This window comes from Armigeres subalbatus, chromosome 1 (assembly GCF_024139115.2).
Source record: "Armigeres subalbatus isolate Guangzhou_Male chromosome 1, GZ_Asu_2, whole genome shotgun sequence".
Lineage (NCBI taxonomy): Eukaryota > Metazoa > Arthropoda > Insecta > Diptera > Culicidae > Armigeres > Armigeres subalbatus.
Genome location: NC_085139.1, coordinates 305,985,859 through 306,013,665, shown reverse-complemented (window position 1 = coordinate 306,013,665; position 27,807 = coordinate 305,985,859). Strand labels below are relative to the sequence as shown.

General features: G+C 42.2%; 1 protein-coding gene across 11 annotated transcripts in view; it reads right to left on the bottom strand.

Annotated features, from left to right (window-relative positions):
• LOC134207876 (mucin-2) overlaps positions 1–27,807 on the bottom strand; it is a 600,615-nt gene that overhangs the window by 437,229 nt on the left and 135,579 nt on the right. For all 11 annotated transcript variants that reach the window (XM_062683852.1, XM_062683855.1, XM_062683856.1 and 8 more), the window contains one exon: positions 4,934–5,605. In XM_062683852.1, the coding sequence (XP_062539836.1) occupies positions 4,934–5,605 (672 nt within the window). The remainder of the gene's footprint in view (positions 1–4,933; positions 5,606–27,807) is intronic.

Genomic DNA, 27,807 nt, shown 5'->3' with positions numbered 1-27,807 from the left:
GCAACACGAACTCTTCCACACATAATTTTATCTTTACCACATAATTTTAATTTTCACGGAAAGAGCTATCCGAAAAACCTTTCCCAGAAACTCGAACTTTTCAAAAGATTTCCTTTCCTCAATCAGTAAATCGTTGGAACTAACTTCATTTATTCTTTACCGCTTTATAACCACACGTAGTAGCCTGGTTTTTACGCCATGTTATGGGAACAAACATTTCACAAAACGTTTGTTTGATCGCATAAACTGTCGTATGCATATTTTGACCACCTCAACCAAAGGAATAATAATCAATTCCCCGCGGCCTTAAAATAACTACTAATATTGTCCATTTAGACAGATTAGTTCATGTATTTTGTTGATTGATATGATGATTCGGGTAAAATTAATAAAAATGCGTTTTCCCAACATTGATGGTGCTGGTTGTTACGTCAACTATGAAATCATGGGCAGTTCCAGTTGTCGGGGGTGGAGTCAAGGTTCGCCGAACATGTTTGAGCATTTGTAGTGAAGTTGCATAAACCCCCATATATTTTTTGATAGTTGGTGCTCAAGTTGTCGCTTCGGTCGTTCGTGTGTGATATTGCTGGTCGAATAAATTGATTGTTCGTGCCGCTGTTGGTAAAACTTGATGGATGTTTGAATAAACGAGAGGTGAAGTCAATGTTGGTCAAACTGCTTGACTGTGTGTACGTTCCATTATGTCTGTCACCCAATTGTCGTATTGTTTGTTTGCAGCGGTTTAAACTTTTACTTGTATGCAAGAAAGTGCGAAAGCTGACAAAAAAGGACGTTATCCGAAAAATCCGTTTTTGTTCGTATCCATTTCCCAAATTTTAGAATTTATATGCTTGGCCTAAACCGATGTCGTCCTTGCTGTCCGTGTCTATCAAAGGGATTAGAAGTGCGCGACGTGATCCTTGAAGTTAAAGTTAGTGTTAATTGTAAAAATATATTTGGCGTAAATTGTTTAATCATTTGGTGTCATTGTAGGTTGAAAACTTAAAATTACAATAGTAGTAAAACGTTAAAACTATTATCACAGTTCGTTGTAGTACGGTTAGTTGAAAAACAAAAGTGTTTGTTACATTGTTTTAATTGTTCTATTGTTTCCATTATATTAGAAAACAAAATACAACAATAAGCGTGAAGCAGCCACAAAAAGGTAATTAGAATTAAGTTAGTTGAATCAAGTTAATGGATCTAGTGTGGTACTGGCGGGATGGGCAAACTTATGAGTGAAAATGTGCTAATCTGCTTTGGCAGGTCCGTCCAACGGGCATTTTTTGTGCTTTTTGCGAGTGGTTGTCCGGATCGTCATCTGGCAAGCCCATCTTCCACAGAACCCTCGGAACATAGTCGAAAAGGCTGAAGGATTGGAATCCGTGACCAAATTCCAATCAGGAATACCCCCAAGAACGGACAGAAGCCTCATCCAGCCCAACGTTCCACTGAGGTTCACCCAGCCGGCCGACCGGTTTATGTTACGGCGTAAATTCGGTCCAGCTAATCAGAACCCAGTTTGAAACCGCCATTGCTCACCATCATCGAAGCCGAGCATCTCAGACCGGTTCATGTTCCGGCGTGAATTCGGTCACCGCATAAACCGCACAACCGCCATCGCAGCCCGCACCCCACCAGTTCCCGTACAACATCTGCCAGCCACCGAGCACCGAACGATCGATGCAAGGACCGCTACCAACTCCATTGTTCTGTGCACTCTCCGTTTCCACTCTCCGTGACCACTCCCCGTGGATCATCGTACAGAAATGACGCGCGAGTGCAAATCAATCGAATCGAGCGTCAGAATATGTGGTGAGACACCGGATACGTTCGTGAGGTTAGATGGATTGAAGCAGGGCTGTGCGATCCCAAATCTGCTATTTTACTTAGCTCTGAAAGGTGCAATTCAAAACCCAGGTGTGAAAAGAAACGGAAACATCATCAACAATTAGTCTTACATGCTCCTTGATTTTGTGGATGACATCAACCCAAGGTCTATAACCCAAGGACTTTCTACCTTGTAAACGAGAGACTGAAATAATAGGATGATCATAAACTCTGTCAAAACTAAGTACCTGGTGGCTGGCAGAGAACAAGGCAGCCCAAACGGTGTTGGAAATAGACGGGATGTGATTTGAGGTTGTCGACGAGTTCGTATATCTTGGAACACTCGAAGCATGTGATAATGACGTTAGCCGCGAGGTGAAAAGACGTGGTGCGGCAGCAAGTAAGACGTTCTGTGGTTTGCGTAGCCAGCTGAAATATCGCGGCTTACAGACACGGACAAAACTTGCTTTGTACACATCGTTGATTCGCCCAGTCGCCCTGTATGGCGTGATGAAAAATGTTAAATGGCCCAATCGCTTGAATCACGAGTTGTACCAAGTGTACAAAAATGCCGACATTCGCTGGCAGGAATACTAGCAAAAGATATGTTTAGCAGAGAAACAGCTCGGCTCCGGGGTAGACTCCGCACACGCTGGCAGTGTCCAATCGAGGAAGATGCGCGTGGGGCTGGTGTGCTGATAGACTAGCACAATGATATGGAATCTGATTGTTCTCTGCAGCAACATGATTTATTAGTAAGAATGACCATGTTAAGTAAATTAGACTGTACCATTTTGGTACAGATCTATCAATTTAAAGCCCGTCAACTCATTGCAAAACACGATTTTTTCAGCACTCGTATCATTTATCCAACTCGGTAAGTATCAATGGATAAACGAGTGTAGTACAATTCGTGCAAAGAAAATCATCTTTTTGTAACCACTACTATTTTGCGATTCTTGACAAACCTCTAAATCTCTTCGGAATTATCTGGTTAAAATCATTTTCTGTAACATAGACATCGCTTCAAATTTGTTCATTGTTTGATGCCCAAGAATATGCGAAAATTCTAACAATTTTATGCTAGTTTTCATAAATTTATAAGAAGCGCTATCGTACCGATTCAGAAATAATGACGTGAGTTTGTTTTTTAAATAATCAGAAAATATTTTACAAAAGAACAAAATCAACAACAATAATCTGAGAATGAGAATTTGTATTCAGAAACCCGAACCGCACATTAGGCGAACGCAACTGCCCCGAAAAGCGAATCCCCGAGACCACCACATTCCAGGAACAACCAAATCGTAGCGCCATGCGGTTGCACCAGCAGAATCGATCGACGAGATTGAAAACACCCTCGGGGGGCGAACGGCAGAGATGGCTCACCAACGATAAAGGGGGACTAACGGGACAGGACGCCGAATGGTCCTCCTTCCACCATGCGGCGTTGCCCGGGAACAAGAGGGCCCAGCGAAGCGAAACGAACAAATTGCTTCGCTCTTGATGTGTTTGCACGCCTGCAAGCAGGATGCCATTTATCGGATGCGGATCTGAGATTTCCGAGCCAAAGTGAAGTCGAAGTGCAGTGTGCAGCTGAGTGGGTAGCATAGCTCTTGCCTTTACCTTGCGAACGGCAAGCTGACAACGAACGGGGGACATGTGTTCTTGCGCTCCATGGTTCGAATTCGTTTCGTTTGCCGTGCCCAATTCGGTGCCATCCTCGACGGTCGGTCGTCAATTTTGGCTTAAGGACTTGTACGGTGGGATGTTTCTTTCTCGACGACGGTCGGTATCGTTCCGTTGCATAACGTCGTCGATGTTCCATAATGAAATTTCCATCAATTTTGAGACGTTATATCTCGATCGAGGAGAATGACGACGACAACAAAATACTCACATTTAATTAGTCGTTCTTTTCTGATCAGAGCATCCGGACAGACAAATGTGTTCGATTTGTTAAACGTGTTCGAACATTTAAATGTCCGCATTTGAACATGAGAATCTTGAGATTCAAACATGTTCAAATATGCGGAAATTAGTTCCAGTCCTCCAAATTTCTTCCCAGTCGACTTTCACTGGTGGTGCAAGAACACATTTCCATCAGCAAAGGTGGAAAGCCACAAAACTCTCCCCGGTCCCATTGAACCCGGTCGTCCGTTCAGCTTTAGATAGGTGCGAGGTGCAACTATGTGTCTAATAATTACGTCGTTGCTGGTTCCAAGTATACACATCCCTTGCGTCCACGTCAGTCAGCCGGTCTGCCGTTCGTCGGTGGTGGCCGTCATCGTGGATTAATGCACCGCGCCACACAAAGTGCTTCCCTATGGGCTGTGTGGTACGCAATCAGCGAATCGCCTGCGACGGAGGTGACTGATGACGATGTTAATTAACCGAGTACTCATCACATCGTTGGACGCGAATAGTAGTTGGGAGGCCCCAGCAGCAACGGACGAACGTCGTTCACGTTTTTGCTGATCAGTGCGTCGTTTGACAGCGACCACTACGCTGGGGATCAAGTGGGTTTTATTCGGTAGATGTGTCTATTGGCGCTGACATGATGCGAGAAAAGGGGAAGGATGTGAATATTACACCTCGGGGACGATGAGGGTTGCTGTGTCAGTGCCGGTGATGGATTAAAATGTTAAACATCACTCAATTGAGGTTAGAAATCGAGACGGATGGATTGCCTTTGACTGCGCTTCTGAAAGACGATACCATCTGTAGTTATAATGCCATGTTTTTCGCAGGTTTACGTTCAATGTTCAATGTTCAGTGAAAAGTGACAGTCTACTAAATCGTAAACTGTGTTTAGACTGATAAACTCCAACCTGTCTGTAGAAATAAAAATTATGAAAAGACATCGTGAATTCACAATGGAACTTTGACTTATTTGAATTTGTTTTAACACCTTGTACATTTATGTGGAGCGGAAAGTTCCTTACAGGGGTGTTATGAGAACATAGGAACCCTATGGATTCTTTTTAGTATGACATTTGGAACTGAATGCGATCTCCGGCATGCAGAATTCGATCAAAAATGCAGAATAAATTTTGTCATCAACAGGTCGCTAACCCCAGCCCGATCCCAATCGTCTACTTACATGATTAATATGGTTAACGTTGCTACCGCCGGCGACCCCGCTTACACCATTGCTACTAATAATACTGCTCCCGATACCACTACTGCTACAGCTGCTACTACTGCTACTACTACTACTGCTGCTGCCACCACCGCCGCCGCCACCGCCACTGTTTCCGCTGCCTGCACTGGCGCCACTCACCGCCGTGAGCGCACTGAGGCTGCTGCTGGTGCTGCCATTGCTATTGCTACTGCCAACGGTGATGCCACTGCTGGCAACACTGCTCAGACTACTACTGCTGCTGCTATTGCTGCAGCTACCGTTGGTGGTAACGTTCGCTGCCACTGCCGCCGCCACCGCTGCCGACGGTGGGCCACCATTCATGGTCGGTGGTACCACGCTTGGCGGAATATCACTATTGGTACCGATGCCACTATTGTTGCTGATGCCATCGTCAATGGTTTTACCATTGTTGTTGTTGTTGTTGTTATTGTTGACGGCGTTGGCGTTCCAGCACTCCTGGGCGGCGGCTGCTGCGGCGGCAGCTGCGGCCGCTGCCGCCTTCTGCTGATCGATCTTCTGGGCCGTCGTGTCGATAATCTTCGGCGGCTTGTCGTCGACCATCAGCGTCGTCAGCTCAACCAGAGTTGACAGGCGCTTCTCGTTTCGTTTGTTGCCTAACTTGACGGCGAACTGTGTTTTGATAGAAAAGAGAAAGAAAAATGAAAAGTATTAGAATTCAGTATAAATCAAACAAATCGTCAATATTATAATACGAGCAACGAGAGATGATTATGCAATTCAAAAGTTCTAGAAGTTCTGGAATCAAAAATATACTTGCTATAAAAACTGTTGGATCGTTATAAAGCAAAGCACGGTCATTTTCTTTGTAACAAAAACCTGTTTTCATAAATTTAAATTTATGATAATTGTTCATCACATCTATTCAATTTATTTTATTTATTTCTCAGATTAAGGCCGGAGTGGTCTGTGCAGTAAATAAAAGTATTTCTTATTCAACTCGATACGTCGCCAGCCACGCAGTCTGCAGAAGATCTGCAAATCGTCTTCCACCTGATCGATCCATTTTGCTCGCAGCGCACATCGCCGTCTTGTGCCCGTCGGATCGTTGTTGACAACCATTTTCCCCAGGTTATTGGCCGACATTATGTCCCACGTGCCCAGCCCATCGCAGTCTTCCGATTTTCGCAGTCTTCCGATTTGGTTGACCTACAACCTTGGAAGAATCCAAGGAAAGCCCAAATGTCTCGAATTGTGGGTCCGAAATTACCCTTGGGATGCCCATGGAGCCGTATGGATTAGATGTTCCTGAATAAGCCCCCATCTTTAAGGAAACAGATGAGTGTAGTGATGCTGGCTGGATCATCCGAAAGCGCGTCCCTGATACTGACAGGTATCCCATAAGTATCCCTTGACACTTGGAATTTGGGACATCGGCATACGTAATGTTCCACAGTGTTGTGATCCCCGCAAACATCGCAAATTATCCGGAAGGGGCTCCCGCCGAAGTTATGTGAGAGCCGCATGTGCCCGGTTCGGAGCCGAGAGAGGATTTGCTGTTCCTTTAGGTGGCTTAGGTCCGTCCAAGCCGATGTGGTTCCCTTGATTTGCCGCAGCTGTTCATTGGTAGAAGCTCTCCCGGATATTTCCCAGTTGTCTCGCACTGTCTTTCTCATCCAGGTTTTTACGTCTCTCACAAAGGCGGTTGACGCAAATCGCTGGCCTTGATATCCGACTCCGTCGAGGTAATCAGCCGTGGTATTGCCAGGCACTCCGCAGTGCCCAGGGATCCGGTCGTATTCGGGAGCATGTTTTCTCAGATGCCTTAGATCCAGGGGTGTTGAGACGTTTCGCTCTGAAGTGCGGAGATAACACTAGCAGAGTCGGATATGGCGAAGACGGGCTTTTTGGACGGGTAGGGGACGGCAATGAAAGCCGCAGCTGCTCCGACCGAGAAGATGGTACAGATGTCCGGGAGACTGTTCGAGATAGTCATGTTGGTCCCGGTGACCCCGATGCCAACTCCACGGCCTGAAACGGATTGTTGAATTCTCTGTTCAATAGCTCGACTACCGACCTTCTGAGAGCCAATGAGTTGTCACCCCTTCGGAAATTATGAGCTATTGAGCTGTTGATGTTGGCTTTTGGGGAGTGCCAGCTCCTCGCTCTATAGTGGACTCGCTCCACGCCGACCATCACGCGAAGAATCCGGTGTGCAGCAAATGGCCGTTTGCACACGATGGGTAAATGGCAAGATGTCTGCCTTGGCACAAACAGATTTAGCTGGTGTAGAGAGTAGCAGCTCGGAAGCAGCTCGAACGTATGAGCTGAAGGGAGATACATGTAAGTTCCAAGCCGTTGAAAAGGCGGCTATCAATGATAGCTTGCCCTATTATTAACCGGAGCATCCTGTTATTGGTTCAGTGCGGTTTGGAAAGCATCCGAACCAGATTAACTCTGGTCTTACAATCAACTTTTACTGCGCGGAAGTGCGGTAGAAATGAGAGGTTCCGGTCGATGGACACTCCAAGAACTTTTACAATTTTCTTTTTGGGGATGGGATGTTCTCCCAACTTGACGCTTGGCCCGGACAACTGGTGCCTCCAACGGCAGACGTGTCCTCTGACGCACTTACTGGCGGTCATAGTGAAGCCCACAGAGCTGGCCCAGCGATGGACCGACCTGACGGTGGATTGTGTTCTTATTCGGAGTGTCGCCAACACGAAACCAGCATTATATCTACGGCATAGACAAAGATGTATATATTCGGTGGAAGTGAACGAAACACGCCATTCACGGCCACAAAGAACAGCGTCACAGCCAGAACGAAACCCTGGGGTACCCAAGATCCCTCCAGGAGAGCCCTCGAGCCCTGGTTCCCGATTAGGACTTTAAAGGAGCGCCCTACAAGGAAATTCCGAACAATCCCAAGAATGTTGCCGGAAAATCTCCACTCGCTCAACTGTTGAAGGACGACGGGGGTCCAAGTCTCGTTGAACTCTGGACATATCCAGAGATACCAGTTGCGTGTTTGCCTTCGTTGCAAGCGTCCAGCAGAACGTCACCCAGGTTTGCAAAATACGTGCCCGTACCGTACCCAAGGCGGAATGCGTGCTGCCAGAATCCAATTCTACCTTCTGCTTCTAGTTTGTCGCGCAGCCGCCTGTTCACCAACCTCTCGACACACAAGAGGTTAGCGAAATGGGCTTGTAGTTATTGACATCCCGGGAGAAGATGCTGTTCTTAGGAACCAAATATTTGCGCCACCCTTCCAGGAAAATTTGGTCAGCCCACATTTGGTTTACTCTAGGAACCGATTCTTGGCAGAAGGCGATAGCTTTTAGAGCATATGAGGATTACTCATTGCTGCTGAAGAGGGCGAACGACAGCTCAGCCGCCGAAAACGGTAGATTGAAGCCAGAATTTTGTAAATCCCGGGGGACTGGAAAAGTTGTTAGGGACGGAGTGCTACCAGTGATTGTCCGATGGAATTCGATGGAGTAGCCGTTTATCGACACTAGCCCGGCAAAGTACACCCCAAGCGAGTTTGCTACTTCAGTGGGTTCGGTAATGGTACTACTACCAGGTGAATCGAGGTGGATGGGGAAGACCTTTGCTTACCACAAAGCGAGTTTACTTTCCCCCAGAATTCGGCTGCGGATTGAGCCGTGCTGACTGAATCGAAGAAGTCGAAGAAGCTTCTCTTTGTAGTCCTGAAGGGCATTTCCCTTATCAGGATGATCAGCGGGAGGTCTCCGTAGCGCTCGAAGGGCCTTTCATCTCGCTTCAACCGCTCGACGCGTTTCATCCGGCCCTCCTTAGCCGTGCGGTAAGACGCGCGGCTACAAAGCAAGACCATGCTGAGGGTGGCTGGGTTCGATTCCCGGTGCCGGTCTAGACAATTTTCGGATTGAAAATTGTCTCGACTTCCCTGGGCATAAAAGTATCATCGTGTTAGCCTCATGATATACGAATGCAAAAATGGTAACTAGGCTTAGAAACCTCGCAGTTAATAACTGTGGAAGTGCTTAATGAACACTAAGCTGCGAGGCGGCTCTGTCCCAGTGTGGGGATGTAATGCTAACAAGAAGAAGAAGAAGCGTTTCATCCGACTACCAGCGGAGTGCCTTTCGTCCTGGCCGGTTGCTGGTTTGAGGGATGCAAGCAACGGCGGCATCCAGGACGATTTGGGTGAACTCATGAAAGGTTGTGGGCGTGTTTCGCTCAAACGTGCTTCAGATGTAAAGGTCATATGCCTCCCAGTCGGCGGCATCATAGCGCCATCTTGGTCTCCATGTGATGTCCTGGGGCGAGGCACGCACGGTGACCGAAATCGGTTGCTCCCAAATAAGTCCGTAGATATTTTCCACTTGAGAGGGGGTGAGCGGGTAGGATAGACCGACTAGCGGTGGTCACGTCGATGGCAGTATTCGAGTGGCCATTGAAGAAGGTGGGCGAACAATTGTTTAGTCCACAGTTTCGAACGATTCCAGTAGGGTGGTACCTAGGGGATCAGTTCTAGAATCACACCAGTCCGGGTGATGCGCGATCATGTCTCCCAAGGACTCGTCGATTATATTGCTTACCTTTCTTATGAAGCCCGGCAGATTGCCGCAGGGTAAATAGACGTTTACCACACTAACTAGGAACCTCGGAGACGGACTCCGACAACTGGGATCGCCACGGAATGCCGGATGTTAGGACCTACCTTAACCCTTTCAAACCCAACTTTTTCTAAGCGGTATCACCTAGTAAATTTGATATGTTCCATTTGTTTTTCGAGATTAATTAAGAAGAACTGACAAAACAAGTTGAAAAATATTTTTTCGGAATGTACTAGATCATCCAAACTGTCCTTGAGTCTGGCACTTGCGATCTACAGTTACCATGCGACCTGTTTTCGTCACTCTAAACTTGGTTATGTATTCAACCATATCTATAACAAATTACTACAGATCAAGAGAGATGGTCAGATGGTTTTTAGGGTATCCTGAATCATTGAAACCGACCTTGAGTTCAGAACTTGCGATCTACAGGCACAGCAGTAGGAATTTCCTGGTAACCGTGAGCATTTAAAAAAATCATACGTGCGACTATAACGATGTCACAGTGCAAACGTACTTTATACTGGCTTATAGAGTCCGGCCCATATAGCTTCATATTGCCGAAAGGCGAAATATAGTGCTAATGGTTACTTTGGGTTTCCGTCACTCAAAGCTCCAATATATCGGCATCAACATTTCAAAAGGGCGAAACTGCTTTTGAAAACAAGAGCTGCTCACGTCGCTGGTTGGCTAATTTGAGCCCACCCACGCAATCCAATACCACTGATGGAAGCAGCGAACTCTCTTCTTTCATTAAATTGCGCTGGATTGCGTGGGTGGGCACAAATTCGCCCACCAGCGACGTGAGAAGCTCTTGTTTACAAAAGCAGTTTCGCAGCAGATGCGATGAACGAGTTTGACCATATTTCGAGACATAGAGATACAAGAAACGCTACTTTGAAAACTTAAGATCTTAAATTCTATGCTTGAATGACCTATAGTATTCCAAAACTGTGTCTGTTAACCTTCCAGGAAATGTTATTATAGCACGTCTTAGCGGCTATGGGGTCTCTCGACCTTGAATCCGTAAACAAGCGGCTTAAATGCCACCTCAATAAACATTGAGGGCCGCCCGTCTGTTTTTGTGTCCGGCAAGAATCCAAACCTCAGGCAGGTTTCTTGATAGAATTCAGTGGGTGAGAAACGCACTAGCAAACCCGAACGGTTATGAAGTATTTCCGTCCTTTTTGGGCGAGATGACCATCTCACGAGTAAATTTACGATGGCTAGAGATCGTCTTTCGGTTAGTCACAGTAGCTCAAATTATCATCATTGGCAGAACCAACCTTCACAATTCTCCCTTCTCGCTTTAAGGACGGAAAAGGAGGGACTAAGTTTCCCTAGCAGTCCAACTAGGAGTAAAAATCACAAAATACGACAAAAATCATCAAAAACCTTTAGTACCTAGACATTACAAACTTGTTGCATTTGAATTGAAGAACATATATTTTTGTAGGGCAAAACGGCAACGGCAGGTGTACAGGATCCATAAGTAAGTAAGTAAAAAAACGGCAACGATTAACAAGCATGGTTTTATTTTAATTTACAAAATTTATCCTAGGATTATTTCCAGGGAATCAATATTCAAGCAACGCCTAACAATATACTCTTTGTCATCAACAGAGTTTGTTACTGACAAACGCACCTAGCGACAAACCTTTATCAGAACCCGAACACAATATGACAAGAATCATTTGCCTTGCATGCTCTGATATCTCCGAAAATACGCTGCTAATTTTGTAATCATTGTTCGATTCTCGAATATTTCCATAAAAGCAGAAACTATGATAACATAAAACCGAAATTTTCACTAGAAATAATGCAAAATAACGGCATGAAAAGTTAGCAACAAGATTGTCTTCTTTTTTGTTGCTGACAAAATTTTTCGGATCTTTGTCATTATTAGTGCTGTCCAATGAGCAGCTCGAAGTTGTTCCCGTCCTGCTCGTTTTTTTGTCAACAAATGGGCATGAGCAGGACAGGGAAAAACTTCGAGCTACTTCAAGCTCTCATTGGACAGCACTATTATCTCCGACAAAAGCAAAGCTTTGTCGTTGGCGCATTCGAAAAAAATTGATTCCCTGATCATTTCACTTCCTCTTTTCCTTTCCTTTCTATCTACCTTATCTTGTCTGTCTACTTCATGTGTGCGGTATTTATAATTTTAGCTAGCTTTTATGTGTGTGTGTCAAATCATTTACGCATGCGCATTTCTACTCACGTTACCGTGGATGGATTCTGGTAAAAGATATTTTAGTTACTAGATAAAGATTGTCGCTGTCGTCGCTGTCCGGAACATCTTTTGCTGGCGAGGATAGGGGAGCTAAATGTCAAAGAAGGAAAATCCATACGATTTGACAGGTATGTACCACACATGTTTCGGACAGCAGAACAAAGGGAACAGTAGCGACAATCTTTATCTAGTAACTAAAATATCTTTTATTCTGGTGCTCTGCTTTACTGACCTTTCCTGATGTGCACGGTTAGAAAAAAGTACCTAATTTTAGGTTTTTTTTTCTATTGCTTCTCCCTCTCTCTTCTCTTTGTTGTCGTAAAATGAAGAGCAAAACCACTCAACAAGGGCAGTAAAGTGTGGGAACCCAACGTTAAGTAATCTCATGTTTACAAAAGTTGAGTGAAATTTACCTTTGGTTAGTTTCTATTTAAAATTAAGTATATTTTGTAGTGAATTTTAAGTACTTAAATCCAAGAAACAATTACCGTCAACTGGGGGGAAGATGATCATTGAGGTGAAGATGATCATTTGATGTGTCAGTGCCAGTGTCAGTGTGTCAAAAGTGCCAATTTTTTTATAAAACGGTAGTCAACAATATTCTCCGTTCAAGTAATGTTACCGCTAGGTAGAAATCCGAGTTTTTCGATTACAATCATGAAGATGTATTTTGTGGAAGAAAGAGAGAGATAGTCATAAATGACGCTATTTTCGTTTCAAATATTGACTTCGTAGACTTCTTTACGTAGTAAATTCAACATTCATACAAATAACCTAGTGTATTTTGACCACTAGGTCATAATGATTTCAGTAGAGCTGTCTTGATCAACTTCACCCCAAACCAGATTACTCAAAAAATGTGTGATAATTTAATTTATTTTAATAAATGCGAATGCATTTCAGAAAACTAAAGTTGATGATTATTGCAACGTATAGCAGTACATGTTTTGCAAATATTTGTTTCGATTTAAAATGTAAACACACATTGTTATTGCATGTTTTGTCTTAAAAATGATCATCTTCCCCCCAGTTGACAGTACTTAATTTTGTGTTCCCGCACTAAACCCCCAATTTGAGTGAAAAGAACCTAATGTTAGGTACTTTTTTCTAACCGTGTGCCTCGCCTGTCGAAGTGGTATTGCGGCAACTCCACCAAGTGACCGCGAGGTTCGCAACCCGGCGAACGGACTCGAATGTTCGATGATGGCTGGTCTTGCTGACGAACGGTTGCCAACGCGTATCGTTGGACGCTGCGGATCGCAATGGCGATCGATGGCTGCTACAGTGCTACACAATAGCGGACGGATGGCGGGGTTCGGACAATGACGATGGTCGAACAATACGGCGTCTCATGGAACGCGCCACCGAAGATGGCAGGAAAATGGATTCCCCAGGCGACCGGGATGACTGCTCGGCTGCGGACGAAATAATTCGGTTTGAAGGTGGCCGGCGTGGCCAAGACGGACGCAATGGTGACGGTGCGGGCCCTTTCCGGTTAACAGACCAAAAGCCGCAACTCGAAGAGTTTTCAACGAGAGCGCGTGGATCGACGAAAACGGTGGCCGAGAGGGTTGGGCGATGCGGTCGATATCCAGAGGTCGGTAGAGGCGTCGGTTCGAATCTCGTTTACAAAAACTGGCAATAAGAAGCCGTCAAACGGCTGGAACACACATATTTCACAAATTACCTTCTTACCGCACATAAATTATCAACGAAGCGCACAACACTCTTTAACTGGACTTCAGCGTAACGGAAAGGAATAAACGTAAAATCTAAACCACTAAAGACATCTAATGTCCTTTAAACATACCACAACGGATTCGAGATACTAGAGACTAAAAAACTCGCACTCCCAGATCTTTCCACGGTCTCGGTTGAAATGATCCAGTGTGGTCCCAAATTGCCCCAGATAGGTCGTGAGGTTGTTCGAATCGTGTTCGGGGTTGCTGAACCTTTCCAAAGGCCATCCAGGTTCTCATCCTTCTGAACCCTCTCAAGTCCCACCCCTTGGTTTGAACGGTCGTGGAAGTTCACGAAGCGACCTGTGAAGCTTTGGCGGTGTTCATCTTAGATGAACTTGAACGTTCATTCTTTAAATGAACGTTTACGTGGAACATTTAACATATATGCGTTGAGTGAACTTGTCAGTTGTCGAATTGGTATCTATCAGAGACGATGGTATTATATAGAGACACGCGGAGAGAATAAAAGCAATTCTGGCTTCACGGCCAGCAGACAAAAAAAATCTGTGCGATCGGCAACATAAAAAATTGTGAGAACTTGAAGTGACTCTCAGTGTGAGCAGTTATTTCGCTTGCTCCAACTACATATTTTCTCTTGTTTAGCACCATTTCCTTATATTCAACAGTAAATATGATTAAATACCATATATAAATTTGCTATGAGAACTCTGAAAACATCTTCATTTACTGAACTTTTCAAACTTTTTTATAATTTCTATAATGTTGATTACAATACCTATCTTGCATTTAGTACCGATTGGTAATGTTTGTTTACTTTGCTCGTTTGGTACCGCGTTCGACGGTTCGTTTGGTACTTTCGGCTTCACTGTTTGCGGGTCTCTATCTATAAACAACGTCTCTGGTATCTATATTGAATAATTTATACAAAAAGGTCTAATGAACATTGAACCATAACTTAAATACAAGATTTACATAACAAGAATCAAAACAATTTAAATTAATTAATATAATATTATCTTTTTCATTTATTTATCGTAATTATCTATTATAGCTCTATTTACATATTTACAATAGCCATCATGCTACATTATACTCATGGTTAAATACATACAAAAAATTTATGTGACGAAAAATGCCTAATTGACTGTGAGGACGTGGCCGGCATCGTTATTGGTCTTGAATTGAAGAAACTCCGAAGCATGTACAGTGAGAATAGCTTTCTAGTCCCGAGATTTTCTCCGAAAGTTACCTCAGGAATTCCTCTAGAAGCTTCTCCAGGAATTCCTCCGGAAGTTCCTCCACGAATTCCTTCAAAAGTTCCTCCAGGAATTCCTCTGGAAGATTTTCCAAGAAGGTTACCGAAAGATTCTCCAAGAATGCCTCCGGAAGTGTACTCTGGCATTTCTCTGGTATTTCCTCTAGGTAAATACCATTTACACTACCCGAACAGGAGTGACGACCTCGATAACAGAAATTGGTATGAACAAGCCTTGCATAAGAGGTAAAATACCAAAAAATAATACCAAAAACTTATATGCATAATACTTGAGGCATAACGTGCTTAGGTATTGCATTACCAAACGAATAATAATTGGTTATTGATTTGGTATTGAAATTCAATTCAATAATTGAGTGTGTTATTGCTCAAGTATTGTGCATATCACTTTTTGGTATTATTCCTTTAGTATTTTACCTCTTATGCAGGGCTAGTTCATAACAGAGTATGGTATCAATAACAGAATTAGGTATTATTGAGCCAATTTCTCCTGCTCGGGTACAATGGCATGCTACAAAAATCTCAAAAAATAATGCGCAATATCTGCTTTATTTTTGTGTTTATTACCACTTTCATAAGTCGAGTCACGTACAAGACACTGAAGACGACCTCACAGCTGAGGTCGAAATACGTATCTGCGTAAGATAAAACGTAGTGGAATTAAATGGAAATTACTTAACTCGTCTTAGACAGTTGGATACATTCCACTAAAAAGAGCTTAAAATATTTTTTCTGACCACTTTCATGTCAATGAGTTCGAGGAATATGATTATTTTTTGACAAGTCACTATTCTTTGCATATATCTATCAAAATAATTTGGAATTTTTTATTTTAATTTTTTTTAATTGCTTTATTTTCGTGATTTTTTATAATTTTGTATAAGTTCATCACGGTAAATAAAGCACAACATTCTTTCATGCGAAATTGATTAAAGAACGCCTTTTTGAAAAAAAAAACGCGTGAAAAAAAACTTTCTGGACATCCGCAGAAATCTCAAAATCCATGTAAAAAGGCACGTGAAAAACCTCGTAAAAAATCGCGATAAAAGTGACCCCAGTGTATTGAGGCAATTTGAAAAATTAGTAAAATCGAAGTGTATTCAGTAAGAACTAATTGGAAAAATTCAACAAACTGATTGATCGTTTCGACCAGACCGCCGCTGGTTATGGCCGCACAAATTTCAGATCTAATTTATCTATCAGGATCAGATCTTGCGGCCAGACGCAACTCCGTTCAAATCACGTTTGCCTTAATCCGACACTGCACAAATCCTTCGGAAATCATAACAAAAACCCTCAGGAAAAAATGGCATTAAATGTCAAAAACAGTTATCTGGACGAATCTTTGTGTCTTTTTTTCCCTCCGAGCTTTTGTTCAGTCCATCGTGAAAAAAAAATTGCGAAACGAACAAATTAATTTAATGCTTTTCAAATTGATTTTCCGCTCTGGCTCACCCCTCCCACGACCAACCGTCGTCACCGGAACAGGAGACAGATGGATGGAATCGTTTGTTTTGTTGTTGTTTTTCTTTCATTTTTTCTCCCAGTTTGCCAATGTTCGGGAGGCATTGATTCGATTTATTTATCGGATACCGATAGCGAGCGACGGAGGACGACGAGATTGCATTGCAAAGTGCGCCTACGGGTATGACCCCAACTCGGCCAAGTTGAAACTTTGGGGGGAAGGGTAGGGGGTACGCAAATGGATCAGGCAGCAATAACTCAACCCCCTCGAGCTCGAGGGTGAAGAGAAAATCCCGAACTGGCGAGGCGTATGTTTTATTTTCCAAAGTTTTTTTTTTTCGGGGGAGCCATGAATCGAATGAATAATTTGCAGTCAGTCGGAGGATGATAGTCGAGGGGTCCTCCAACAAAAAACCGAAAACTTTCCGTCTATCACCTGAAGGAAAATGTTCGAGTTTGGAGGAAAAAAATCAACTCGAACTGACAGTGATTTGCCACAGCCACTGAGTCGTTCGTTGTCGAAACTTTTTTTTTCCTTTCGATTCTCGACGGAATCGATGATGACGACGACGGTCGGCCGGCGCACCGGCGGGGGTCACCCAAATTGGATAAAAACGGATCCTTGTCGGGTGCTCGGGGACGAATTTTCAGAGCCGACCAGGAGTCGTCCTGGTCGACGCCGGCATTGACAACCGATACCCAGGCTCGATTCGAAGGGATTTAGCGTCACGACTGAGAGGTGATTGATTTCATCCACCGGTACAATTGATGGGGGGTTGACGGTTCGACGAAGGATGAGAGAAACAGCCTCAGGGGAAACAGAGAGAGAGAGAGAGCAAAAAAAAAAGCGCAGAAGTGATTTAATTTTTATTGACAGTTTGTTAATTTGTGCGATAAATTTTCCGGCTGTTTCGCTTTTTCAACAAGCTTGGCTAAAAGTGGCCATGCGGGGCCAATTGAGTGGAAAGGTGAGATTGATGGCAGGTGGAAATAATTCCGATAAAAGTTATGTTTATTGCACGACTTCTCACTGAAACATTTTATGTTGTCCAGGTTTAAAATGATATCATTTTCTTTTTCTGAACTCCATCAATTTAATTTGTGTTTAGTAAAGTTAAAAAGGAAGTCCAAGGTGAAGTGATCGTTTTATGCTTCGACCTAGTAAAGATTTTTCAAACATTATTTAATTGACCAGGAAGATTGTACGAATCACATTTAAATCAATTTTAATAATTCTATGGATTTCTTTAAACAAAATTTTGCTTCTAATACTAACTTGATATTTTGCACTATTGTGCCTTTTGTGCAATTCGATTTTTAAGTTTTACTTGGCCATTTTTGTATAATTGGGTCTACAACCAAGGCACTCAGCAAATACTAAAGATCTCATTCCGATCCTATAAAGCCTATTAAGACTAAGTAGTTAGATAATCATAAATCAGACGGATAGACACAATTTTTATTCAGTCATTCCGTCTCTTGGTCACTTCTCTTCAAGCAGTCAACAAAACCAATCAAGATGATACGAATCTTAACCGACCCGTTTTTCATTAATCTGATCTTCATTCCTTCCGTCGAGTTGGCAACATTACGGAACCAGCTTTTTCCATCTCTTCATCATAAAAACGACTTGAATAGACCATTATGCATAATTCTCATCACATTGATCATCATCATGCGTCTAACAAACAGCCCAAGTCCCAACCAGAAGTTTATTGCATTAGTTATGCCTCGGTCCGCCCGGTCCCCAGTGCGCAAAAAGCCTCCCGTATCGGAATAGGAGTGTCTGTTTACGATATGGTTGGTTATATCGTAATTTATTATTGCACGGTTCAATGTTACAAAGAGTACCCACTCTGTCTCTCTCTCTCGGGTCTCCTCCGGTTGGTTGTGAGCCAACAGCATATGTACGCTCGGAATTGATACGTGAGCAAACAACAGAAATGTGGAGGAAAAGGGTGCCCACCCGGACAAAAAAGGCCAAGTAGAAGGAAGAAGAAAAAGCAAGAAACGGGACTCCCTGCCGAGGCCACTTTGACATGTTACGGGTTGCACAACAGAAGACATACTCCACTTCCATACATCATGTAATATCCGATCTACATTAAAGATTATTGAAATTTTACTTCCCCCTTTCCGACTCACGCCGGCCAACGGTCGAAAGGATAAGCCCCATAAAACTATTATTATTATATTGGCGTTGGGTTTCCGAGTCAGTCGGAGTCCAGGTCCAGCAGGGTAAGTGTGCGGCAATGCCTGACCATCATCGCCACTTTTGATCTGCCTTGTTGCTGCCGGCCTTCTCGGCCGGGTCGAGAGTTGGTTTTACTGGCGTATAAATCATACTTGGTTATAACACGTACACACAAATGCGCGCACACACAAACTGGGCAATGGAGCTGAAGAAATTGACTCCGTACGGAAACTGAAACCACTCAGTAGAGTGGAATGTTTGCTCTTTCTGCGATGTGTTGGGTTTGATAATTTTTATGCGCGAAATGTGAATAGAACAGATGCAAAAAGCAAAATAAGGGTGCAACATAATAACCGTTCAACTTCTGTTTTAGATTCTGTTTTCGATTATGATATTATTACCTGCTCCAAATACTGTCCAGATTCAATAAGAATCGGCTTCAAATTCTAAACGAATCTCTTTCAGATTCAGAACGAATCTGTTTAAGACTCACAAATCTGTTCCAAATTCAAAACACATAATATTCATATTCTACACGAATTTGATGCAGATTCTAAGAGCGTCATTACCAGATTATACACGAATCTAATCCAGATTGTACAAGAATCTAATACAAATTCTACACGCATCTAATCCAGATTCTACTCGAATCTATTCAAGATTCAACACGAATCTGTTCAAGATTCTACACGTAGAATATGTTTCTACACGAATCTGTTACAGATTTTTCACAAATGTGTTGAAGATTCTGAACGAATCTGCTTAAGATTCTACACGAATCTGCTTCAGATTCTACACAAATCTGCATCAAATTCTACACGAATCTGCTTCAGATTCTACACGAATCTGCTTCAGATTCTACACGAATCTGCTTCAAATTCTACATGAATCTGCTTCAGATTCTACACGAATCTGCTTCAGATTCTACACGAATCTGTTTCAGATTCTACACGAATCTGCTTCAGATTCTAAACGAATCTGCTTCAGATTCTACACGAATCTGCTTCAGATTCTACACGAATATGCATCAGATTCTACACGAATCTGCTTCAGATTTTGTTCGAATCTTCTTCAAATTTTGCTCGAATCTGCTTCAGATTCTACACGAATCTGTTTCAAATTCTACACGAATCTGTTTAAGAATCTACACGAATCTGCTTAAGAATCTTCACGAATCTGCTTCAGATTCTACACAAATCTGCTTCAGATTCTACACGAATCTGTTTCATATTATACACAAATCTGCTTCGAATTCTACACGAATCTGCTTCAGATTCTACACGAATCTGTTTCAAATTCTACACGAATCTGCTTAAGAATCTACACGAATCTGCTTCAGATTCTACACGAATCTGCTACAGATTCTACGCGAATCAGATTCTACACAAATCTGCTTCAGATTCTACACGAATCTGCTTCAGATTCTACACGAATCTGCTTCAGATCCTTCATGAATCTGCTTCAGATTCACACGAATCTGCTTCAGATTCTACACGAATCTGTTTCACATTCTACACGAATCTGATTCAAATTCTACACGAATCTGCTCCCGATTTTACACGAATCTGTTTCAAATTCTACACGAATCTGTTTCAAATTCTACACGAATCTGCTTCAGATTCTGCACGAATCTGCTTCAGATCCAACACGAATCTACTTCAGATTGTACACGAATCTGCTTCAGATTCAACACGAATCTGCTTCAGATTCCACACGAATCTGCTTCAGATTTCACACGAATCTGCTTCAGATTCCACACGAATCTGCTTCAGATTCTACACGAATCTGCTTCAGATTCTACATGAATCTGCTTTAGATTCTACACGAATCTGCTTCAGATTCTACACGAATCTGCTTCAGATTCTACACGAATCTGCTTCAGATTCTTTACGAATCTGCTTCAGATTCTACACGAATCTGCTCCAGATTCTACACGAATCTGCTTCAGATTCTACACGAATCTGCTTCAGATTATACACGAATCTGCTTCAGATTCTACACAAATCTGCTTCAGATTATACACGAATCTACTTCAGATTCTACACGAATCTGCTTCAGATGCTACACAAATCTGCTTCAGATTCTACTCGAAACTGCTTCAGATTTTAAACGAATCCGCTCCAGATTCTACACGGATCTGCTAAAGAATCTACACAAATCTGCTCTAGATTCTACACGAATCTGCTTCAGATTCTACACGAATCTGCTTCAGATTCTACACGAATCTGCTTCCGATTTTACACGAATCTGATTCAAATTCTACACGAATCTGCTAAAGAAACTACACGAATCTGCTTCAGATTCTACACGAGTCTGATTCAGGTTCTTCACGAATAAAATTCTACACGAATCTGTTCCAGATTCTACACGAATCTGTTGCAGATTCTACACGAATCTGCTTCAGATTCTACACGAATCTGCTTCAGATTCTACACGAATCTGCTTCAGATTCTACACGAATCTGCTTCAGATTCTACACGAATCTGCTTCAGATTCTACACGAATCTGCTTCAGATTTCACACGAATCTGCTTCAGGTTTTACACGAATCTGTTTCAACTTCTACACGAATCTGCTAAAGAATCTACACGAATCTGCTAAAGAATCTACACGAATCTGCTTGAGATTCTACACGAATCTGCTTCAGGTTCTACACGAATCAGTTTAAAATTCTACACGAATCTGATCCAGATTCTACACGAATCTGTTGCAGATTCTACACGAATCTGCTTCAAATTCTACACGAATCTGCTTCAGATTCTACACGAATCTGTTGCAGATTCTACACGAATCTGCTTCAGATTCTACAAAATCTGCTTCAGATTCTACACGAATCTGCTTCAGATTCTACACGAATCTGCTTCAGATCCTTCATGAATCTGCTTCAGATTCACACGAATCTGCTTCAGATTCTATACAAATCTGTTTCACATTCTACACGAATCTGATTCAAATTCTACACGAATCTGCTCCCGATTTTACACGAATCTGTTTCAAATTCTAAACGAATCTGTTTCAAATTTCACACGAATCTGCTTCAAATTCTAAACGAATCTGTTTCAAATTCTACACGAATCTGCTTAAGAATCTACACCAATCTGCTTCAGATTCTACACGAATCTGCTTCAGATTCTACACGAATCTGCTTCAGATTCTACACGCATCTGATTCAGATTCCACATGAATCTGGTTCAGATTCTAAACGAATTTGTTTCATATTCTACACGAATCTGTTTCAGATTCTACACGAATCTGTTTCAGATTCTTTACGAATCTCCTCCAGATTCTACACGAATCAGCTTCAGATTCTAAACAAATCAGCTACACGAATCAGCTTCAAATTCTACACGAATCAGCTTTAAATTCTACACGAATCTGCTACAGATGCTACACGAATCTGCTTCAGATTTTAAACGAATCCGCTTCAGATTCTACACAGATTTGCTATAGAATCTACACGAATCTGCTCTATATTCTACACGAATCTGCTTCAGATTCTACACGAATCTGATTCAAATTCTACACGAATCTGCTTAAGTATCTACACGAATCTGCTTCAGATTCTATACGAATCTGCTTCAGAGTCTATACGAATCTGCTTCAGATTCTACACGAATCTGCTTCAGATGCTACACGAATCTGCTTCAGATTCTACATGAATCTGCTTGATATTCTACACGAATCTGTTTCAGATTCTACACAAATCTGCTTCAGATTCTACACTAATCTGCTCCAGATTCTACATGAATCTGCTTCAGATTATACACGAATCTACTTCAGATTCTACACGAATAAGCTTCAAATTTTACACTAATCAGCTTCAAATTCTACACGAATCTGCTTCAAATTCTACACGAATCTGCTTCAGATTCTACACGAAACTGCTTCAGATTTTAAACGAATCCGCTTCAGATTCTACACGGATCTGCTAAAGAATCTACACGAATCTGCTCTAGATTCTACACGAATCTGCTTCAGATTCTACACGAATCTGCTTCAGATTCTACACGAATCTGATTCAAATTCTACACGAATCTGATTGAGAATCTACGCGAATCTGCTTCATATTCTATACGAATCTGCTTCAGATTCTACACGAATCTGCTTCAGATGCTACACGAATCTGCTTTAGATTCTACACGAATCTGCTTCAGATTCTACACGAATCTGCTTCAGATTCTACATAAATCTGCTTCAGATTCTACACGAATCTGCTTCAGATTCTACACGAAACTGCTACAGATTTTAAACGAATCCGCTTCAGATTCTCAACGGATCTGCTAAAGAATCTACACGAATCTGCTCTAGATTCTACACGAATCTGCTTCAGATTCTACACGAATCTGCTTCAGATTCTACACGAATCTGCTTCAGATTCTACACGAATCTGATTCAAATTCTACACGAATCTGATTGAGAATCTACACGAATCTGCTTCAGATTCTATACGAATCTGCTTCAGATTCTACACGAATCTGCTTCAGATTCTACACGAATCTGATTTAAATTCTACACGAATCTGATTAAGAATCTACACGAATCTGCTTCAGTTTCTACACGCATCTGCTCCATATTCTACATGAATCTGCTTCATATTCTACACGAATCTGCTTCAGATTCAACACGAATCAGCTTCAGATTCTACACGAATCTGCTTCAGATTCTACATGAAACTGCTTCAGATTCTACACGAATCTTCTTCAGATTCTACACGAATCAGCTTCAAATTTTACACGAATCAGCTTCAAATTCTACACGAATCTGCTTCAGATTCTACACGAAACTGCTTCAGATTTTAAACGAATCCGCTTCAGATTCTACACGGATCTGCTAAAGAATCTACACGAATCTGCTCTAGATTCTACACGAATCTGCTTCAGATTCTACACGAATCTGCTTCAGATTCTACACGAATCTGATTCAAATTCTACACGAAACTGATTGATAATCTACACGAATCTGCTTCATATTCTATACGAGTCTGCTTCAGATTCTACACGAATCTGCTTCAAATTCTACACGAATCTGCTTTAGATGCTACACGAATCTGCTTCAGATTCTACATGAAACTGCTCCAGATTCTACATAAATCTGATCCAGATTCTACACGAATCTGCTTCAGATTCTACACGAATCAGCTTCAAACTCTACACGAATCTGCTTCAGATTCTACACGAATCTTCTTCAGATGCTACACGAATCTGCTTCAGATTCTACACGAAACTGCTTCAGATTTTAAACAAATCCGCTTCAGATTCTACAAAGATCTGAAGCGGATTTACACGAATCTGCTCTAGATTCTACACGAATCTGCTTCAGATTCTACACGAATCTGATTTAAATTCTACACGAATCTGATTAATAATCTACACGAATCTGCTTCAGTTTCTACACCCTTCTGATCCATATTCTACATGAATCTGCTTCATATTCTACACGAATCTGCTTCAGATTCAACACGAATCTGATTCAGATTGTACACGAATCTGCTTCAGATTCTTCACGAATCTGCTTCAGATTCTACACGAATCTGCTTCAGATGCTACACGAATCTGCTTCAGATACTACACGAATCTGCTTCAGATTCTAAACGAAACTGCTTCAGATTTTAAACGAATCCGCTTCAGATTCTACTCGGACCGGAGACGAGCCAGCCTCGGGCTGCAAGTCTCCTAAATAAAGACAAACAAAATTCTACACGGATCTGCTAAAGAATCTACACGAATCTGCTTCAGACTCTACACGAATCTGATTTAAATTCTACACGATTCTGATTAATAATCTACACGAATCTGCTTCAGTTTCTACACCCTTCTGATCCAGATTCTACATGAATCTGCTTCATATTCTACACGAATCTGCTTCAGATTCAACACGAATCTGCTTCAGATTCTACACGAATCTGCTTCAGATTCTTCACGAATCTGCTTCAGATTCTACACGAATCTGCTTCAGATGCTACACGAATCTGCTTCAGATGCTACACGAATCTGCTTCAGATTCTAAACGAAACTGCTTCAGATTTTAAACGAATCCGCTTCAGATTCTACACGGACCGGAGACGAGCCAGCCTCGGGCTGCAAGTCTCCTAAATAAAGACAAACAAAATTCTACACGGATCTGCTAAAGAATCTACACGAATCTGCTCTAGGTTCTACACGAATCTGCTTCAGATTCTACACAAATCTGATTCAAATTCTACATGAATCTGATTGAGAATCTACACGAATCTGCTTCAGATGCTACACGAATCTGCTTCAGATTCTTTACGAATCTGCTTCAGATTCTACACGAATCTGCTTCAGATTATACACAAATCTGCTCTAGATTCTACACGAATCTGCTTCAGATTCTACACGAATATGATTCAAATTCTACACGAATCTGATTGAGAATCTACACGAATCCGCTTCAGATTCTACACGAATCTGCTTCAGATGCTACACGAATCTGCTTCAGATTCTAAACGAAACTGCTTCAGATTTTAAACGAATCCGCTTCAGATTCTACACGGACCGGAGACGAGCCAGCCTCGGGCTGCAAGTCTCCTAAATAAAGACAAAAAAAATCTACACGGATCTGCTAAAGAATCTACACGAATCTGCTCTAGATTCTACACGAATCTGCTTCAGATTCTACACGAATCTGATTCAAATTCTACACGAATCTGATTGAGAATCTACACGAATCTGCTTCAGATTCTACACGAATCTGCTTCAGATTCTACACGAATCTGCTTCAGATTCTACACGAATCTGCTTCAGATGCTACACGAATCTGCTTCAGATTCTACATAAATCTGCTTTAGATTCTACACGAATCTGCTTCAGATTCTACACGAATCTGCTTCAGATTCTACACGAATCTGCTTCAGATTATACACGAATCTTCTCTAGATTCTACACGAATCTGCTTCAGATTCTACACGAATCTGCTTCAGATTCTACACGAATCTGCTTCAGATTCTACACGAATCAGCTTCAAATTCTACACGAATCTGCTTCAGATTCTACACGAATCTGCTTCAGATTCTACACGAATCTGCTTCAGATTCTACACGAATCTGCTTCAGATTCTACACGAATCTGCTTCTTTCTATCAAATCTATTCAGCCAAACGATTTTCAGCCTTGTGGCTTTCGGTCACATGGCTTTGTACCAAACGGCCCCTCTCCGTTCAAACATTTTATTTTGTTCTTTGGAATTTCAACTTGAGACGAATGAACATCTTTGACAATTATTTAAGTAATAAATAAGGTAAATTATGGTCAAAATAGGATTTGCGCAAAGAAGAAAAATGTGATAAAACTAAGTAGGAATCACTTTTTGAATTGGTTTAATAAGATTAGCTTTCGCACCGAAATAAATATAAAAACCAATATTATTGACTTGAAACAACACGAAAGGCCAAATAATGATCTTCGGTTCCAATCAAAATATCGTCCCACTAGTACCCATTTTCAAATGTTTCTCACTCTCGAACCAACTAACTGTTCATAGCAAACGCTGCCCAGCTGCGGCAAACACGATGACCAGCAATAATTTAATGGTCGTTTGTTTGCATAAGGCCGTTTAAATCTGCCTCGAAGATTGAACCTCTCCATCGTAGTCAAGCCCATGTAAGTGCTATATGTGCTCTCGCTCGATTGTATTTGTGTTGGCGTGACCGTACCAACAAGCGAGCAATCTTCGCGAGCAGCTTGAGAGTTGGAGGCGTGTAATGAATAGCGATTAGGGCGGCCGTCCCGTCCCCACGTTCCTTCTTGTTGACCCTTCCCGATGGTAGATTGAGGGTGAGGTGTAAATTGTTGGAATGCTTCTGCCCAGCAATTTACCGAGCTTTGATCCGAGTTTTGCTTCGGCGTTGCTGGCTCGCCTTGCGGTTTGATCTCTCCACCCGGGTTCCGGAAATCTTTGCTGTGAGGCACGGCAGCCAAGTTGGGGCTGCGGGGAGCTATTTCTTGATGAAGTTGTTATGAAGTTACTACTGGGATTAGCCGTCATGTGAATGGATGTTTCGAGCTTCTAGTGTGGAGTACAGAAGCTTGTTGCATGAAATGGATGATTGTTCCTGGTATGATTCAAGAACTACTATTACGGATTACTTGGCTATTAAACTTTTCAAACTTGTAACAATTATCCGGTCATTATCAACTTTAATGGACCGTTTTCTACAATTATCAGTTATACAACTTCGTACAAACAGATCGTGCATAAATCATGATTTGATTGAGAGATTTCTGTATAACAAATTAGTTATAATTAAAATGACAAAGTGAAGTTGGGAACTACTTCACCATCTGAGCACAACATCAAACGCTTGCGAAACACTATAAAAAAATTGCAACCACATTATTAAATTCCCCTTTCGATAAAAAAATCCAACCACATGCCTAACAATCGTATAAACAGCAATTTCCCCTAACCCCTAACAGTTCAGTAAAAAGAAAAAAAAACAGTGATTTAAATCCAATCAGAAAACAAATATGTTTGACATGTTTATCAGATTGTACACACTTCGACCCGCCTGACGACTCGTGTGTCGTCGCACTCGTCGAATCGACTTTTGAGCCACAACGAACGAACGGTAGCCAAACACAACCATGTAGTAGCTCTCTGGTTGGTCCAATCTCGCAGGGCACCGAGTCGAACCGAAATCGATTATTTCCCTTCCCCACCCTATCTTGCGACGATCCTATTCCAAGTATAAATATTTCTTTTCAAACCAAGCGACGACACAGACACGGCCGTGTCGTGTTGGTTTCGATTATACTCCGTCGTCGCTGAGTATCGTTATTCTTTTTTCGGCGTTCCGGCGGAGCAAACTTCCGAGAAAAAGGTGACAAAAAGCGGCGATTGACAGATAAGGATACACCACTTCAGTTTGCCGCCGCGCGGAACGGCGCGCACAAGTCGGAAAATTGAAACCATCCTTTTGGTGTCGTTGTCGTCGTCATCATCGGTGAATGTCGACACTTTGCGCGACCCTGGTTGGTTTGCTTTGTGTTTTCGCAAACGTTGTGAGTCGATGCTATGTGCCACGGTCGATTGAATAGGCTCCCCAAGCACGAAGGCAACAGAGCGGCCAACCAAAAACCATGACAGAAGACGACGACCGAGGGGGCAATCGAATGGCAATCTTTTCATAAATATGATTGACATCGATTGAGGGGGTGATTTTTTTTTTCGTTAGACGAAGAAAGTTCAAACAGAACCGTCGCGATTACCTTTGTAAATATGAATAAATGACCTTTTATTCTTTTGAAGCATGAATAAAACTGCAAGGACGTGGCTAAGGCAACAAAAAAACGAAGAATTATTTAAATTAAAAAATCTTTTAAAAACAATTTTATTAACCCTGTTGCTTATAGGTCGTCGGCCAATCCCATCCAGAATCTAGAT